We start from the raw sequence: 20,071 nt of genomic DNA, 5'->3' as shown, positions 1-20,071 counted from the left end.
TCAAATCTGGCAAGTTGAAACTGCTACAAAGGAAACCGGAAGTGCCATTTCAAACACAAAAACAATTTTCAATGAGAATGTTACAAGGTCGGGTGTAAATTACCCAATGTAAAATTAAATTTATTGTAGAAAGAAGTCTTCCGGGTTTTTGCTGACCGTGGTTCTCAGACAGTTATTTTCAAATGCAGGAGATAATGCCTGGGAGGATGGTTTCATAACAACAGAACAGATATGACACTAACCCTCCACCTTCCTACACCTGCAAAAAGGAGGGGGTAATGCCTGGGAGGATGATATTATAACAATAGAACAGATACTACTACAGTACCCCTTTTTCGTGAAAGAGGTGGTAATGTCTGAGAAGATAGTTCCATGATCGCAGAACTGATACTAAAAACACACACACACACACACACACACACACACACACACACACACACACACACACACACACACAAGGAAAATAGGAGCTTCTACACTATTAGGACTAAATTTTGTAGTCGATAAATGGAGTTTTCAGATAAAAAACAATGGTTTCTACTGATTTTATTTTTGTCAATTCTTATAAATTATAATGTTAGCTTCCAAACTATGCAGTCGGAATTGCCTGAATATTACTGAATTATTTAAAAAAAAAAAAACTACTTTAATCGTGTTAGCAGATGAAAAAATTGCGGCCATCTTGTTTAAATCGAAATGGAAACTCACCTCCCTTTGGAACACTCCTGTGTTTTACGATCATTTTCTTCAAATTCTACATTTTACTTTTTTTAATAAATAATTTTCTACCGTATAAATTTTCATAATTTTTTAATATAATCATCATACAAGGAATATGTAGACACCATTGTTTTCATGTGAAATTCAGTATTACGATTTCCAAAATTTTCTTCTAATAGTGTAGAAGCGCCGGAAAATGCGTTATCTGAGATGATTGTCTTATGACATCAGAACAGATACTACCCCCCCCTCCTCCCACCCATGGAAGACATAATGCCTGGGAAATGGTATCGTGACAAAAGAACGAATATTGTAATACCCCCACCACCATAAACTGAACATTGAAAGATAGTAATAATATAGTTTTGGTTTCAGAAAGACAGTTAACCAAAATAATATTAGTACTAGACATCATTATTTATATCATATTTGGTTTAGTCTGGCTGTTTGTCACTTTTTCTGGTCCGAGCTAGCTGAAATTTTATACAGGCGTTTGTTATGATAAGTTGCAGCGAACTAAGTGTTATGGTATCCATCTGATGCACAGTTCGGGATTAATAGAGATTAATAAGGATTAGTTAACACAATACATTTACTCTAGAAATTTTCTTGGAAACTAGTAAGCCGATTTGGCTGAAATTTTGTATGGACCTTTGTTATGATAAGGTGCAGCGAACTAAGTATTATGGTATCCGTTCAATTGACAATTAAAGATTAACAGAAATTAATATGGATTAGTGTTAAGTTTTGAGACATTGTGTTGAACACAGATGGCGGCGTAGTTCAGATCAGTAACCAAGATGGCGACCAAGAATCAAATGCGGTCCGTCGCGTAGGTAACCTCTTAAGTTCTGAGATATTATGTTGAACAAAGATGGCGGCGTAGTTCAGATCAATAACCAAGATGGCGGCGAAGAATTAAATGCGGTCCGTGATGTAGCAAATGGCGAACTGATTGAATCCAAAATTCGACGATTTTTATAATAATTTTGCGACGTTTTGATTGATTGTTTAGCACAGTCGTTGGTTATAAAAATGATTGGCGAATCCATTCATCTCATACCCCCCCCCATCACAAGTCAAAAACATTTTACAATTAGTCACCACAATACCACATTTACTCTATAAATTTTCTGGGAAACTACTAGTTGATCTGACTGAAATTTTGTATGAACCTTTGCTATGATAAGGTGCAGCAAACTAAGTATTATGGTATCCATCTGATTCACAATTAGGGATTAGTATGGATTAGTTACTGCACTACTACATGTACTCTACAGAAGGCACAATTCTAAATCAATCAAATACCTGTTTTTAAAAGGCAAAAATGCTTTAGTTTTAGACAATTATGAACATTTTAAAGGGTAATTTCTTTTGGAAATGTTTACTCATTACAAGGTGAAATAATAGAATGGAGCTTAGATAAAAAAAAACAAACTTTGCTATTAAATTTGACTCTCAAAATGTTATTTTCAACTTGAGTGTGACAGTCCAACTAACAGACTGACAGGTCAACTGACTGTTTGGACGTATCTAAAGACGTACATGAGAGTAATTAAAATATGAAGGGGGAAAAAAAATATAGTCATGAAAAAAAAAAATCACGCAGAAAAAAATGAAGCGGAAAGAAAAAAGATGTTGAATGCTTGCATTTCCTGTTTGTCAAGAACTTTTTTTTCAATTGGTTCCACCGAAATCTATTTTATATTTATTCTTACATTCTATAAATAGTGGTTTATGCACTGTGACCAATACTACCACCATCTCTAGGACTGCACACATCATCTTTTATATAAATATATAAAATACAAGTCTCAAAAGAAATATGTGTGTGTGTTGTTAAATGAAAGTATTTTTATAAACTACCAGCTAGGGGCGCCTGGCCTGGCTAGTAGTAAAATGCACTTAAATATATTTTAATGCGTACAGATTTAGTATTTAGAGCCAATTCTTTACTGAATATTATATATATATATGACCGTTCCAACAACTTCTGGAAGGTCCCATAGAAGTCCTCTTGTGTGAGCATGTCAATGACCCTCATCACAGCCCCTTTCATATCCTCAATAGTATCATAACGACAACTTCTAAGGTTTTCCTTGAGCTTAGGGAATAACCAAAAGTCACAGGGAGCAAGGTCTGGACTATGGGGAGGGTGAGTAGCTGTCGTTATGCCCATCTTGGTCAAATAATCTGTGACAAGGATGGAGTAGTAGACTGAGCACCATTGAGACAAAATTCACGCAAATCTTCGCATCTTCTATTCCTCATGAATAATTGAGTGTACAGTTCCCACTCTGACATCAAACTATGCACTTGCTGTCTCTATAAACACACGATTGTCCTTATCTATGAAATTCTTTATTTGGCCAATCAACTCTGGTGTTCTGACTTCCTTACTCCTCCTACATCGCTCATCATCCTTCACAGACTCCCTGCCTTTCTTGAATCTCTTATGCCGGTCAAAAACTGATGCTCGATTCATGAAAGATGGTCCAAAAGTACTCCATACGTTTCTGCAGCATTTTTCCAAGTTTAAAACCGAATATTATTGCATATCGTTCTTCTAAATTGTCATGTCTAGATTGCATTTTTGAAATTCACCAGCTGTGACAATCAGGCTTTAGTAGGGTGTATTCCAATTCCTGCTGTAGCTGGTTATTTGAACCTGAAATCATAAAAATTGGTCAGTCATCTCATAAGGTGTATAGCAATAGTATACTAAATTTTTAAGTGTCTACGACGATTTTAAATGTTTGTACAAAAGAAGTCTGGAAACTTATTGAAGGCACCTTATATATATATATATATATATATATATATATATATATATATATATATATATATGAACAAATGATTAATAAAACATGTTAAAAGACATCTTGAAAAAGAGTTAAAAACATATTTAATTTTAAAAAAGGAAGCACAAGATAAGTAGATAGTCCTTAATCCGCGGAGTTTCGAAAAAATACTCTCCTTCTCATCAGAGAGCAGGAATTAGCAAAATGCGGGATCGGATTTTGCATATAAAAGTATTTAATGAAACTACAAGTAAGTCACAGATCTTACTTGGTTAAAAAAAGGGTGAGGTAAGGGGAATAGGAGGTAAAAGAAAAATGATAAAAAGATTGGATAGTCCGGTGAAGGGTAAAAAATCCAAGAATGGTAAAATCCAAAACGGTCGATTTAAAAATTTCCAATCCAATGGGTAAATTCCAAATGGTCCAAAATGATCCAAAAGGCAGAGTTCCTTGGAAAAGATCGCAAATGGAATGAATTCCAAATCATTAAAAGAAAAAGCACTGGAGAGAATATTTAAAACACGTTTGTCAAGGCTGGAGGAATCAAGTAAATTTATATATATATATATATATATATATATATATATATATATATATATATATATATATATATATATATATACTAAATCTGTACGCATTAAAATATATTAAAGTGCATTTTACTACTAGCCAGGCCAGGCACCCCTAGCTAGTAGTTTATAAAAATACTTTCATTTAACAACACACACACATATTTCTTTTGAGACTTGTATTTTATATATATATATATATATATATATATATATATATATATATATATATATATATAGTACTGATTTCCAAAGTTGAAAAAAATAAAATAAATAAAATGGGTGTCATCAGCTAAAATCAAAACCAAAACATTTAGCACTGAAGCTGCATTCCCTACCGTTTAAGCTATCGGCAGATAGATATGAAAGATTTAAAATTAAACCACTTAAGGCTACGAATGAATTTGCACATGCGCAAAAATAATAGAAATATGTCAGCAAGTTTAAGTTAACATCTCGCATTTCAATTTGCTGACATATTTCTGTACGCGTTATTCATTCATCCAAACAAAGATTTCACACATTATAAACAATCGTTGGTGTATGATTACTATTTCCTGTTAAATTCAGTCTTATGTGACCAATAGTTTAAGAGTTTATCGGTTAAATATTTTCACACAAACGCACACACATACATACATCTACTGTTTTATATATATATATATATATATATATATATATATATATATATATATATATATATACACACACACACAGGGTGACCCCAAAAATGGGCCCCAACTCTAATTAGGCCTCGTTTCTTAGTGTTTTGTCCGAATGAAATGAAACTTTGGTCATAACTAGTTTATTATATCACATCAAAACACTAGGGTATTTGACCTTTTTTTCTCCGTTCTACAGCATATGTTCTAGATGGCCTCCATTTAGCTTTTGTTTTGTTTTTTTGGTCACCCTGTGTGTGTGTATACACACACACACACACACACACACACACATATATATATATATATATATATATATATATATATATATATAATTTAAAGGAGATTAGAACAATAGTCTAAAGAGCTGAGTGTATTTTAATGTAATAGTGAAATTACTAGTTTAATTAAAATACAGGAAAGAAAAAGTGCTCGTTGTAATTTACATATATAATAAGCTCGATAGGTAAATATCCTAGAGCTAATTTAATATTTAGTAATGTGATTGATAATTTAAAATTTAAAAATCAAATTATAATTAAATTAAAAATCCGTTTCATAAGAAGGAACAACAACAAAATCAATTATTTGTACGATCGTTTCGGAAAACAGTGTTTTTATTGTGGTAGACATCAAGTTACGGACAATAATTATTACATATAGTTTTTTAATAAACAAGGTTTCCTCGTCAGCAAATTGTGAAGGGTTTTTATTAAATTTAAAAGACACCATAAATAAACCTAGCATTAAAAGTAAGGCAGATGTATCTGGAAAAAATTAAAATGAAGGTCTGGATTTAAAATTGATAAGAAAATTAATATGGGTTAGAGATAGAAAAGAAATAGAGTAAAATATAAATTTGAATTTAAATTATAAATTTGGTTTAAGTACAATATTATACATACACACATATACAAATATATACATGCATATATATGAAAAAATAGACATATATATACATATACATAGATATACAGTTATATACATAAAAATACAGGTACAAAAATTTACCTTTTAATTTTTTGTCCTTTTGAAATCAGGAACTATGGTTAAAGTACTCATATAGATGTTTGCTATAGCTTTTCACTTTATCGAATGATGAATTTTCAAAAGGGACGCCTGTGCAATAAATTATTTCCGTTAGCATACTTTTGATTTAAAGACGCCACGAAACGGATTTTTAATTTGATTTTTAATTTAATTATAATTTGATTTTTAAATTTTAAATTATCAATCACATTACTAAATATATATATATATATATATATAAATATAAATATATATATATATATATATATATATATATATATATATATATATATATATATATATATATTTTTTTTTTTTTGTCACTTGTGCATTTGAACTTTTGAGGACAATTTTTTTGAATTTTCATTTTTGAAGATTTCCATCTGGGGGGGGGGGGTCATAAAAATATTTCTCTTCTATAGGTCAACCTAATTGGGAAAAAATTGTTTTTACTTTCAATTTTAATTCAAGCAATTAAAAATTGCTATTTTAAACATGAAAACGTTTTAATAGAAAAGGATTATCAATTACTTATTATTATTATTACTATTATTATTATTATTATTATTATTATTATTATTACTATCATTATTACTATTATTATTATTATTAGTAGTAATAGTAGTAGTAGTAGTAGTATCCACTAACTAGAAGTTCTCATACAGGCTATTTTCAGCGATCACTCTCTGGGAATAACCTGTGGTGTTTCCTGGAGTTTGAATGACAAGTCTCTCCAGATTTCTTGTGCTCGCTACCTCTCTTGATAACTAGTGCAGATGACTTTACATTATTACAACAGTTGCTTACCTTTGATCCATTACTAGCAACGGCCATTGGCATACTCCCTGGGGGTTGGATGGCAAAAAGCCTCTTCAAGGCCCAAGAGCTCTCAGCATGTTTCCAGTAGAGGTCTGGCTAGTGCTTCCCCTCTTCAGTCCTTCTGGAGCCTTCACGACTCTTCGGTGTAGCACCAACGAATGTAAATTTTTTTATGTGGGGGAGAATGTAATTAACTTAAAATTTTACAGTTTAGGATTTCTTGGTTTCTTGTGGTCGTATTCTTCTTTTTGTTTTATTTTTATTGCAGTATTCAAATTACTGGTTATTTTTATTGCAGTATTCAAATTGCAGTTTATGTTGGTTGGTTTCCACATTCTAGGGTTTTCCTTAAGATTTCAGCCGTTTTTGTTATTGCTGTTCATTGTATTTTCTAAATCTTCCCCTAGATTCAGATTTCTCCCATTCTTTTTTTTTTTTTTTTCAAAAGATTTTGGGATTGTCCCTAGTGTTCCTATAATTGTTGGTGTTATTATCACTACTACTCACTTGGAGTTTTCACACAAGCCATCATCAAAGATTATTGCAACAGCCATTTGCCATTGATTTCTCACTGGCAATGACTATTGGTCTTCGCTAGAATTTTGGTGGTAATAGCCTCTTTAAGCTCCAGTCATCTTTGCAGTCATCCAGTGGAGGTCTGATTAGTACTTTCTCTCTTTTATCTTTCCATTTTCCTTAACCCTACATGACTATTTGGTATGGTGCCAGTTGATGCTGACACAACAATTTTTTCGAAGAGGGGAGGATAACTTACAATTCAGTGTTCTGGATTCCATATGGTGTTCCTCTATCATTTTGTTTAAGTTGCAGTTCGTATATGTCTGATTAGCGTTTGTAAATCATGTGTATTAGTTTCTGCAGTCAAGGGTTTTCCTTAATATGGCATATTTTCATTATTGCTATCCGTTGTATCTTTTCAGCCATCCCCCAAATTCCAATCTCTTCCATACTTCTTTCAAAGTTTTCCAAGTGTTCCTACTATTATTGGTGTTATCTTGAGTTTCTTCATCTTCCATATTCCTTTCAGCACTCTGGCCAGTTCTGTGTATTTGTTTTGCTTTTCCGTTTCCTTGATATTCACCCTGTGGTCTGCTGAAGCATAGATATCTACGATCTGGCAAGGCTTTTTCCTTCTTGTTTATTATGGCATTCCGTGTTGCTTAGACGGATTTATGTATTTGTGCATCCATGTCCTATAGTATTCTGTGATTTTCGTTTTCAAGTATTGCTGCCGGTTTGTGTTTGCACCATTTGTATAGCTGTTCAAGATGCAATTGTTTACATAGTTCCTGGTGTACTGCCTCCCTCAATTGATCGTGTGTATTCTTTTATCCTTTTTGGGCTACTTTGCTACATTCACTTATTATGTTGTTTATTGTTTTGTCTCTTTGTTCACAGAGTCTGCATTTGCTGCTTTTTTTGTGTCTTGTTGATCTTTGCTTTGATATAGTTGGTCCTAATTACATTACGTCCTCCTCGATTATTTGGTGTGGCGTATTGTAACACACACACACACACACACACACACACACACACACACAAAAGGTAAGGGGAAAACAAGGGAACAGGGGGGAGTTAACTTACAATTATACAGTTTCAGTTTTCATGATTCCATGTAATGTTCCTTTGTGTTTTATATCTGTAGCCGTTTTTTCTTCTTCTTCTTCATCTTATTATTGGCTCACAAGGAGATTTCACACAGGTCATCAAAGATCTTTCCTTGAAACCGGCCTGTGGTGTTCCAACAAGTCTCCCCAGATTTTCCAGTATTCTCCTTCACTTTGGATAGTATTTGCAAATAAATTTGCATTATTGCAACGGCTGCTTACCATTGATTTCTCATTGGCAGCGGCTATCGGTCTTCACTGGAATCTGAGTGGCAATAAACCTCCCCAAGATCCCAGTTCTTTTTACTTATCCAGCGGTGATTTGGTCAGTGCTCTCTCCTCGGTCCTTCCTTCCTCCTTGACTACTTGTTTTTTTTTGTTTTTGTTTTTTTAATTATTATTATTATAAAATAAATAGTGTGTTTGATTTATCTATTTAAAAAAGAGAAAGATTTTATTCAACTAATATTAGAGATTGTTTTATTTTAAGAGAAAATTTTTCTGCCGAGCTACTATCTTCCTACACCAAACCCAACCTTCTCTCCCCTCATACTCTTCCCCTATTCGTGCCTATAACCCCTTTTATGCTATCTCCTTTTCATAATTCATTTCTTGTATAAGAATATCAATAATACCATTTCAAGTTCAAAGCTGAATCGCATTTAAGTTTAATTCTTTTCTTTTTATTACTTTTTTTGTTTTTGCTATTAAATTAAATTGTAAAGTACGATGGTCGTTCCAAATGTAATGCCTCCTTTTTTTTATTCCGCCCGAATGGATCAGAGGGGATTACAAATTGTATTTTCATGATGATTGAACTTGTATTCATGACCTGAAAGTTTCATCTCTCTGTTGGAGACTAAGAAAGCAACCCTTGTCATGGACGTGTATCAGAAGCAGATATGAGTCATTGAATTCCTGGCAAAAAGTGCATTGAGAATGGTGGTGACTATGTAGAAAAATAAATTCTGGAGCACAAAGTTCTGGAGCACTCTTGTGTTTGCGGTTCTTCGACTTTTTGAGTTATGAAAAAAAAAATAGGAGGCTTTACCTTAGGAACGACCCTCATATGACAAAGCCTGCTCTGGACGCTCATACACAGTCATCGTTCATTACTGGCAAAAGTGCATTGAGAATGGTGTCAACTATGTAGAAAAATAAATTCCGGAGCATAAAAGGTTGTAATCATATATTTTTATTGATATTTTGTTTCCTTATAAGAACAGAAACTTCGTCAGCGTCAACTTGAGAGGGTAATATTTATACATTTTAAGATTATGAATTAAAAAGAGGAGCAGATACGAGTATTTTTTTTTTTCTTCTTTTGTCACATTATATGAAAACGTTAATTTCAGTTCAAATGAACTGAAATTCGTTAGATACTTTTTTGTTTAAAAGCTGAAAATGAAATCCGATATCTTATCTCTACATTATTTCCAAATGTATTTTTCAGGCATGTCTACAGAGAAATGGTAGAAACAGAAAAAACGTATGTGGCAGAATTGTATGATATTTTGTGGGTAAGTCTATTTTTTTTTTAACTTATTGTCTGTTTATTATTAAATAACCCAAATAGATTAATTTTTCTCTTTCCTTTTTGCCACCCCCACCCTGACAAAAGGAGGGTGGACCTGTAGATTCACCCTTGTCCATTCGTCCGTTCATCTGTCCGTACTTTTCTCAATAACTATGCCTAGGAATTTTTTTGAAAAGTAACGGAATAGATTTTCTGGGAAAACTCCGGTTGCCCCCCCCCCCGCCCCCTAGTGGCGCTTTCAGGTTAAAATGACTAAAATTGACACTTTTGTACTTATGAAAAAAATTGATGCTTTGGATTTTTATAAAACTTTCTGAAAAGTTGTAACTAACTGATTTCTATACAATTTTGTTTGTCTATACTTTGCAATAACTCTTGGGTGTGCCCCAGGAGTTCTTTTAGAGCTAATAAAAACACTCCATTTTTGGGACTATTTTACCATATTTGTCCCAAATTTTCTGTGTATGTCTATTTAACAGTTTTGCATGGTGCTGAACTCAAATTTACATATGTCAAGGCCTAAAACTGCACCGTTTGTTCATTTTTACTAGGATTTGACGTCTCTTAGGACTTTCGGGGCTAAATGGGGGGGGGTAAATGCTGAACTTAGTCATTTTTTTTATGCCTCGTTTACTGTGCACTCACGGGGGACCATGCATGCTTCACTTGTTCGTTCACAAGCAACACACAATGTACAACGCAATCCAGCCTAACCTCGTTGGGACCCAAAAAAAATCCTCAACAAGAAGAACACTCCTAAAGAGATATATACATGAACTATTAAACATAGCTACATTTTAACTTATAGATTTAAAGTAACATTTTCTTATAGACTTATAAGAATTGTTGTTGTTGTTTTTTTTTTGTTTTTTCCTTAGATTATAATATTTTCTTTATCTACGATTATATAAACTTATAATAATAATTTCATTGTCCATAGAATTTTTTTTTTTACTGCATTTCCACACCCAAACAAGGTACAGGACCTCTTTGATGTAGAGGGCTACTGTCAGGGACATAATTGCAGGGATAATATGTAGGGAGTTGAGCAGCAAGATGTCTGTTTACATTACACTTGAACTTCTGCATGTCAGTACAGTCGGGGTAGCAGAAGCCCAGAAGGGAATTCCAAAGTCTAGCAGTTCTGGGGAAGAAACTATTAGAGTAGAATGCTTTCTGGCATCTGGAGATCTCTGCTGTGTAGGGGTGGGATTTTGCTGTTTGTCAGGTGTATTTACATCGAGGAGGGACAAGGGCTTGTAGTTTGTCGGAGCATCTACCATTAAAATACTTGTAAAACAGGCAGAGTGATGCAATATTTCATTGATGAGACAGAGGCTGAAACCTAGCTGACAGTTCGGGACCTATTAGGTTAGCAATTCTCCTTTGAACCCTGTCCAGGAATGAGAGACTAGTAGCAAATGCATCAGCCCAAATGTGACAGCAATACTCCATACATGGGCGAATGGTGGCCTTGTAGAGGTATAGGATACTTTCAGGCATAAGTAACTTTCTAGCATGGTAGATAGACTTATAATATTTTCTTTATCTACACCTATAGACTTAGAATGATATTTTCATTATCCATAATTATAGACACTTAAAATAATAATTTCTTCATTTAGACTTTAGCCTTATAATAATATTTTCATTGTCCATAGTTATAGACTTATAATAATTAGTTGACTTTTAAACTTTGAACATACACTTTATCTATCAAGACACCTGGACATTGTATAGTTTCTTTACTTATCCCTTTTTCATTACTCGTTGAACTGAGATGTAAAATAAAGTTGCTAAACTATAAAAGTTTTCTCATAAGACTTTGTCATTTTTTTTTTTATTTGCGACCAAATACTATATTTTCAAATTCATACCTACAGCATAGAATTATGATAAAAAAATCGATCGGACAGAGGTATGGTGCTGTAGAACCCTACCTTTCCAGGCTTTATATTTTCTCTGAGAAGGGGTAGGTTATTGCTAATCGCCAGATGTGTTGTTATTTGGGGAATGCTAACGGGGGCTGCTCAGAAATTCTTTGTAGGCCAGAATGCACTTATCTTAGTGCACTGGCTTTTTGAGACCACACCTGACCTTGTGTTTAATCTTGTAGCAAAGTGGCGTAGTGATATCATAGAACTACTTTCCTATGCACAAAGATTGTAACCCTTTGTCATAGGAACACATGAACACGGTCATTATACTTCAATCTTAACAGCATGTCATACCGATCGTGTCTGATGTTATCTTTTATATATATATATATATATATATATATATATATATATATATATAATGGGTTAAGAAATTCCAACGAAAGAAAGATGTATATTTAAATAAGGGAGTAGTCACCAACAATGTGTATTTTTTAACATTATTTTATTATTCCGTGTCTTGGTTTTTCATTGAGAATTATGTTTGGATCATTGTAATAATTTTTTTGAGTCATTGAAATCGTTTTTACGCGCGTTTCAGACGTTCTGTGACCAAACATAATTCTCAATGAAAAACCAAGACACGGAATAATAAAATAATGTTAAAAAATACACATTGTTGGTGACTACTCCCTTATTTAAATATATATATATATATTACTTGTTTATTGTTATATAAACATGCTCACATCCCGCTGCTACAAACAGCCACTTGTTTCAATCAAACAACAGATATCATCAGGCAGCGACTTGATTATTCATTGAACATTTGAATAGTCAAGTCGCTGCCTGATGATATCTGTTGTTTGATTGAAACAAGTGGCTGTTTGTAGCAGCGGGATGTGAGCATGTTTATATAATAATAAACAAGTATTATCAGCTCTTTTTATTGAGCACTATCTAACAACCTCGTTGAATTCATTAGTCCATTACTTTTGAATAAAAAACCCCCAAATATATATATATATATATATATATCCCTTAACAGCTCTTCATCTCAGGAAGAGAGTATTTTCACCGAAAACGGTAAAAAAGGAACACTCTCGAACATTGGGTGCGAGCGAGATGCACATGTGTCAATAAAATCGTGAAGAGCTGTTAAGGGAGACAACTCAGTAAGGTTAACATATATGTGAATAAATCATTAATATAACAACAATGCCTCCGTTATAACAATCCACCGTCTTCATTACAGGAGGTAAACATGTTTGGATGTATTTCTTACAATTAAGTTATACTGTCTCTTTAAAGATGGCTACTTGTTGAGTTTTACAGCACGTTAGTTCTCATTGGGTCATTTAGTGAATAAAACCGTACACGGTTTTTCATAAGATTGGTTTGTAGATCAATTCGTCTTTAAACGAATAGCCTGGGGAAGGTAACATCATGAAATGAAATTTCATGCAATCAAGATTATAAGGTGATATAGTTTACTTGAAGCATTACATATAATGTGTAGATAGAGGATTCACACAGAAGGCTATTTACGATGTAAGAAGTGAAAATAGACCTGTTTTGAGAAGGATGACAAACACGAAGTAATTTCTATAGTAAATCTTATTTATTTTAGTCACAACTTAAACACAAAAATCTAATTTGTGTATGTGTGTTTCACACTATATTTTTAGGTAAAACCTCTTTTTCAAATAGTGGATGTTTCAAATCGCCATAGACTTACAAAGATAACTACAAATATTATCTTTAAAATTGGAACCTGTCAAGATAATCAAAAGCTTAATATACTAAATAGAGCAATTCAAAGAATGGGAAAAATTTATGATGAAAATCAAATGAATGAATTCCAATATTTATTGATCGATCATATTTAATCTAGGAATTATAAAAATGAAATATTCTTAATACATGGATTTTCATCCACATACAGTACTGTTTCGCTGTTTCACAGCTCATCAGTGCGGCTAGACAGTCAACTACCTCAAGCCAGGATTGAAATGCGACCGTCTGTAAAACAGTCAAGGCCTCTAATCAGTACACTATTGGAGACTGCAATATATATATATATATATATAATTCCTACCCTCTGATGAGAAGGAAAGTATTTCTTCGAAACTCCGCGGATTAAGGACTATCCACTTATCTAGTGTTTCCTTTTCAGATTAAATATGTTTTTAACTCATTTCAAAGTGTTTTTTAACATGTTTTATTAACTGTTTGCTCGTATTATAAGCTCTATCTCCTATTTGGTTTTATCGAGCTTTTACATCTGGCTGAGATAACTTTATAAATATTAATTCTTTAATATTTATAATATACATTGATTTTACCATCTTGGATCATTTTGGTAAATTTAATTGTAATTTTTATTTTATATATATATATATATATATATATATATATATATATATAAAGAGAGAGAGAGAGAGAGAGAGAGACGTTTTATAGAATGCTATTAAACTGCAAGAAATGGAAATATGCCAATATTGAGAAGGGTAAAAATAAATTGACTTTCTTTTTAACTAAAAAATATTTTTTTCTTTTTTCTTTTAGTAAATCTTACTTGATTTAATCACAACTTTTACAGAGCGATCTTATGTATGTTCAATAATATATTTCGAGGTAAGACCTCTTTATTAAATAGTAGGTGTTTCAAATCTCCTGAAATCTGTGTGGTCTTAAATTCTGGTAATATGTGTTTTTCTTCGCATTACTTTGACCCTGCAGATTTAAATATTTTAAATTATTAATTTTTTTTTTATTGCATTTTCACCCCAAACACAGTGATCTTTTGATGTAGGGGGCTACTATCTGAGACATAATTTACAGAGATACTATGTAGGGAGTTGAGCAGTAAGATGTTTGTTTACATTACACTTGAACTTCTGCGTGTCAGTATAATTAACAAAGCAGAGACCCAAAAGGGAATTCCAATGTCTAGCAATCTGAGAGAAGAAACTATTAGCGTAGAAAGCTTTCTGGCATCTAGGGATCTTTACTGTGGAAGGGTGAGATTTGCTGCTTGTCGGGTTTGTTGACGGTATTTACGTTGAGGGGGTACAAGCGCTTGAGCTCCTTCGGAACTCTTACCATTAATATACTTGTAAAACAGGCAGAGGGATGCAGCATTTTATTGCTGAGACAGAGGTTGCAGTCTAGCCGACAGTGCATACTGCATGACCTATGAAGTTGGCGGCTCTCTTTTGAAACCTGTCTAAGAGTGAGAGACTAGTAGCAGATGCACGAGCCCAAATGTGGCAACAATACTCCATACATGTAGAGGTACAAGATACTCTCAGGCATACCTTTCTTGCATGGTAGAGGGAGCCCACCTTCTTTGCAACAACCTTGGCAATGTCCTCAATGTATCTGTCCCAATTCATGTTCGCTGTGAATGCTAAGCCGAGAATTTCCATTAAATTTATTTATTATTGTTTTATTAATTTAAGTCATTTGGGATGTGTTAGATTAATCTAAATAAGTTTGATAAAATCAAGATATAATGCTACTAAACATTATGGTTAGAATCCTTATTCTAATCGTGATCGATGTAAATGATCGTAATAGATTTAATTTAAACTCTATTATTTAAAGAATATTAGGGTTTATTGATAAGGCTCATAAACATTTCTGTAATTTAGTTGGACCCACCCTTGTAATGGCACGCTGGCTAAATTCATGTTATTTACAACCAAGTCCAACATGAACAAATTCCTGATAAACCGCTCCCTTAAGTAAGACACTTTATCAAATCTCCATTACTAACAATTACTATGATATTATCGCATTGATTACTGTACACGCAATAACCCTTATCCGCGAGTGGCTTCCCCTTGATAAGTGGTGACTACCATGTAAAAAAAACAAAAAACAAAAAAATCAACCAGTATGATCTTTTACAACAAAGGTACAAACAACAAACAACAGCAACAACAACAGCAACAACAAAAACAACAACAAACAACAACAACAACACTTTGGTGATTGTGTATTCTGTTCTTATCTGTATACAAAATTTCTGCGTTGAGATAAAAATAATCTGTGCTCAAGAAGACGCATGTTGCTTGAAGAGTTTTTTTTTTGTAGATTCATTATATATGTTTGAGGAGCAGACTCAAACGCATCTATTCATGATTCATATTAGCGTCAGGATAGAGAGAGAAAGAGAGGTAGAGAGATATAGAAAAAGCGGATGCTGGTGCCGCCACCTGGTATTGGAAAATATAACTGATAAAGTAAAGGGGCGATAACTGAGCCTATTCTTTTATTACTGAAAGCTGCTAACGAATTGTGTTTGTGTGTGCAGAGTGCACAAGGTTATGCTTGCTAGCAGTCTGATCAGAATATCTCTGCACCCTGGCCGCGCGCCCTCCGGGGCCCGGGCGACAAGATCAAAGTGTAGTATCTGTTTCGACAGATACTGCAGGCAAAGGACCAGATGTGGGGGCAACCCCATATACCTGACCTTTAACCAGCTCCCATTTCCCACCTCTCGGGAGCTGGTCCCCTTTTTCCCTTCCCCCTCCCTTCACTCCTCACATTAAAAATCGGCCTTGTGCCTAATTTGCTCGGTGGGGGAGCAAATAAATACCCTCTGGACAAACTTTCCCTCTTTCTCAGATGTGATGTTGCTAGTCTCAGTCTTTTCTATAAATACTGTCATGGTATGTGCTCTTTAGAATTTTTCTGATTTATTTCCTGCTTCCTTTGTTCTGGCTCGTTTGACTCATCGGTCTAGTGGTCTTCATCACTTTGGTGTTCAGATATATCTTCCTATCAGTAGGTTCTTTCCAAGAATTGTAGGTTTGTGGAACTGTCTTCTTTTTATCTCTTCACATCAAGTGGCTTCATGTCTTGTCTGAAGTGACTGCCACAAAAATCAAATTCTTAGATCATTTGTAGACATTTATGGAGATGACACTACAATCTATAGCAACACTTCAGAGGCTGACAATGACCAAGATTTTTCTGATCCTCTCTCTTCTGATTTTGAGCACGTGACACAATGGGAAAAAAGGTAACTGGTTAATTTGAATCTAAAACCAAGCTTTTCTCCATTCATCACAATCGCTCTGAGCCCCCCCCCCTCATCATGCCCCAACTGAAATGAATGGCTCTTATATTAGGGAAGCTCCATGTATTGACAAGCTTCTGGGACTGACCTTCACTCCTGATCTGAAATGGAACACATACATCAAATACGTTGCCAAGATCGATTACTCTATCGTCTCAGAAGATATCTCACTGCCGATGCAGTCCTCTATCTATATAAGAGCCGGGTACACCCAAAAATGGAATACTGCTGCCACATCTGTGCAGGAGCTGCTCGGTGTGCCCTATCTAGCCTTGATTGAGTTCAAAACTGGCTTCAAAACCTAGAAAGTGATGCCCTTTTCTTTTCCCTGCAACCTCTTTCCCACAGAAGAGACATTGCAAGCCTATCACTGCTTTATTGTTATTTTCATGGCAAATGCTCGACTAAACTCCAATCTATGGCCCCTCTTGCCAAACTTTCACAAAAACACTCGACTTGCTACAACTACTATATACGATTTCCCCCACTCTCTATCTGTGGGTCCTGGATATGACCTTAAACTATATCCGATGGTGAGGCCTCAGCTTGTGGGCTTTGGGGAGTATGGAGCCACCCTTTAATTGCCATTGCTCCCAGGTCCACTCTGACCCGGAGTGGTAGTACCTGTTAGGGTCCCAACTATGGATTAAACAGAAACCGACTTGAAAAAAAACCCAAATACATACTATTAAAAAATTGTTCTTCAAAATCGCTGGATTCAGCATTAAATAACCTGAAAAGGGTTGATATGTCATAAAACAATCAATCAATCCAATCTCTATCTGTGCCTAAATGCTTTTCCAGAACTGCCAACCTGAGGAACGCTATTCCACTGGTCTGCTTCTCGGTTGAATACAACATAGTAGCCTTCAAATCCAATGTAAATAAGTTCTTGTTTAGCCGTCCTCATAAATAATCAAATTCTACCCAATTTACACCATACGTGATTACTACATCACCACCTTACATTCATTAACTCTTATTCTCGAGTGGCTATCAGGCCTTGATAAGTGGTGACTCACAAGTAAAAACAAATGTTCATGATTTTTAATCACATGATAAACTGATGAGAACAATTTTATTTCAAAATTTCCCAAACAATTCTGAAGAACCTGAAGTCCTACCTAGCTAATATTCCTGGTGAACCAAGTGCAAAAGAGATCCAGACAATTGCACTTAAAGGAACAGCGAGGATACTAAAAATAGCTCTCGGTTGGTTTCAATAAAAAGCAGGGCAATGTTGGTAGCTGGTTTAGCTGCCCCATACCCAGCATTACAATCTTCAAGAAAATTAAAGGAAATTTAAAAAAAAAAAACGAAAAAAAAAAACCAATGTTTTTTTGTTTTTTGTTTTCAGTTTTACTGCGTTCGACCATCAATATGTATCTACAATATCACGCCTCTGAATCTTGTTATTTGATGGCGGTTTGATCGGAGCGTTTCCACTAAATATATGCATCCCGGAGACAGTACACAGTTTTACATAAAGATTCCCAAGTACGAAACAAAAGGTTGGAAATTTTGTGAAAAAAAAAACAACACCAAAAAAAAAAAAAAAAAAAAAAAAAAAAAACAATATATAAAAAAAACAAAAAAAGACAACGGTAACCAATATGACAATTCATTTTTTCTTTCAAATTGCTCTCCAAATATTGTGAAAAAAAAAAAAGCAACAATAAAACCAAAAAAAACAAAGGTAACCAATATGACAATCCATTTTTTTTCAAATTGCCCTCCAAATATTGTGAAAAAAAACCAAAAAAAAATAACCAAAAAAAACAAAGGTAACCAATATGACAATTCATTTTTTTTTCTTCCAATTGCACTTCAAATAACGAATCTTTTCTATTTTTTTTGTTTTGTTTAACAGGGTTATTATTATGAGATGGATAACAAATCTCTCCAACACCTCATCCCTCCAGTATTAAGAAATAACAGGGACATTCTATTCGCCAATTTGAGGGAAATATACGCCTTTCATCATGAGTAAGTAAACATGAATATATATATATATATATATATATATATATATATATATATATATATATATATATAGTTTTTTGTTGTTGATTTTTTTAAACGATATTGAGGTTAGCGTCTTCACCTTGAAGATCGGATGTTTTTTTTAGAAATTGCCCATTTTTTATTTTGAACGTAAACAAATAATATTTTTATTTATTTATTTATTTATTTTTAAAACAGTAATCTACGTACATATATATGTATGTATATATATATATATATATATATATATATATATATATATATATATATATATATATAAGGAAAGAATCATGCAAGCAAAGCAGACCCTTTTATTTATTGACGATAAAACATGGGTCAAAAAATCAAACCCCGAAAACCCCTTTGACGTCGCGATGGAGGCGTATATGACAGTGCGACCATCTGTGATCTGGTTGGACTTTTCTTACTGGAAAAATTAAAAAGAGACGAATATTGGCTGAAGAGAGCTTGATAAGGATACCTTAAACGGTCCTTATTATCGGGCTTGAAACCGACGGTACCAATGATTTGTCTCATCTAACAACTTTCTGTTCACAAAATATAAATATGCTCTTACATTTCGGATTTTCCTTTTAATTGAGCACTCTGCTGGATTTCTTTTTCCAAAAAACTAATCATATATATATATATATATATATATATATATATATGAATTTAGGTTTGAGATGTTCAAAAGAAGGAACTAATGAACAGAACGAGGTTGTTAGATAGTGCTCGATAATAAGAGCAAAATATTTTTATCATTTATTCGAGGGTAAATAGTTACATTTGGTCGCTACAAACAGCCATCTGTTTCAGTCAATAAGACTTCGTCATGTGACCCTGAACCATTCAACATCATTGACAGACAGGCATATAGCCTTTTATATATTAGATTTTCATTAGTCTCCCCGTGGGAGGCGAATTTCCACAAGTGCTGCAAATGAAATTAATTGCATGTGCTTGATACACGTTGATATCACAAAATGATGTCGTCACTAAAGGATGAAGTCATCCATTAAAACAAAGGGAGAGAGGGAGGAGGAGATAATATACGATTAAAACTGTGGATCTTGTGTACTTTGATGTACACTGTATGACGTCATCATTTTTGTGACGTCATCTATTGTCACTGAGCCATGGATAACTTTACAGTCATAATGCCACTAAAAAAATATAATGCCATCGAGCAAAACAAAGAGACGAAGGGATAATCGTGCACAGTGGATGACATCACAAAATTATGAGGTTATCCGTCAAACCAGAGAGATAAGTGGGGAAGAGATCATTTATGATGTTTTATCTAGATGACCCGTGGGGTCATAGGCAAACAATG

The 20,071-nt window shown here is 33.8% G+C and overlaps 1 protein-coding gene across 25 annotated transcripts in view; it reads left to right on the top strand.

Moving 5' to 3' along the window:
- LOC145263096 (guanine nucleotide exchange factor DBS-like) overlaps window positions 1-20,071 on the top strand; it is an 810,829-nt gene that overhangs the window by 640,822 nt on the left and 149,936 nt on the right. For all 25 annotated transcript variants that reach the window (XM_080120019.1, XM_080120020.1, XM_080120018.1 and 22 more), the window contains 2 exons: window positions 9,682-9,748; window positions 18,602-18,717. In XM_080120019.1, the coding sequence (XP_079976145.1) occupies window positions 9,682-9,748; window positions 18,602-18,717 (183 nt within the window). The remainder of the gene's footprint in view (window positions 1-9,681; window positions 9,749-18,601; window positions 18,718-20,071) is intronic.

Source organism: Euprymna scolopes, chromosome 38 (assembly GCF_053919585.1).
Source record: "Euprymna scolopes isolate OS-2025 chromosome 38, ASM5391958v1, whole genome shotgun sequence".
Taxonomy (NCBI): domain Eukaryota; kingdom Metazoa; phylum Mollusca; class Cephalopoda; order Sepiida; family Sepiolidae; genus Euprymna; species Euprymna scolopes.
This window is presented reverse-complemented; position numbering and strand designations above follow the sequence as displayed.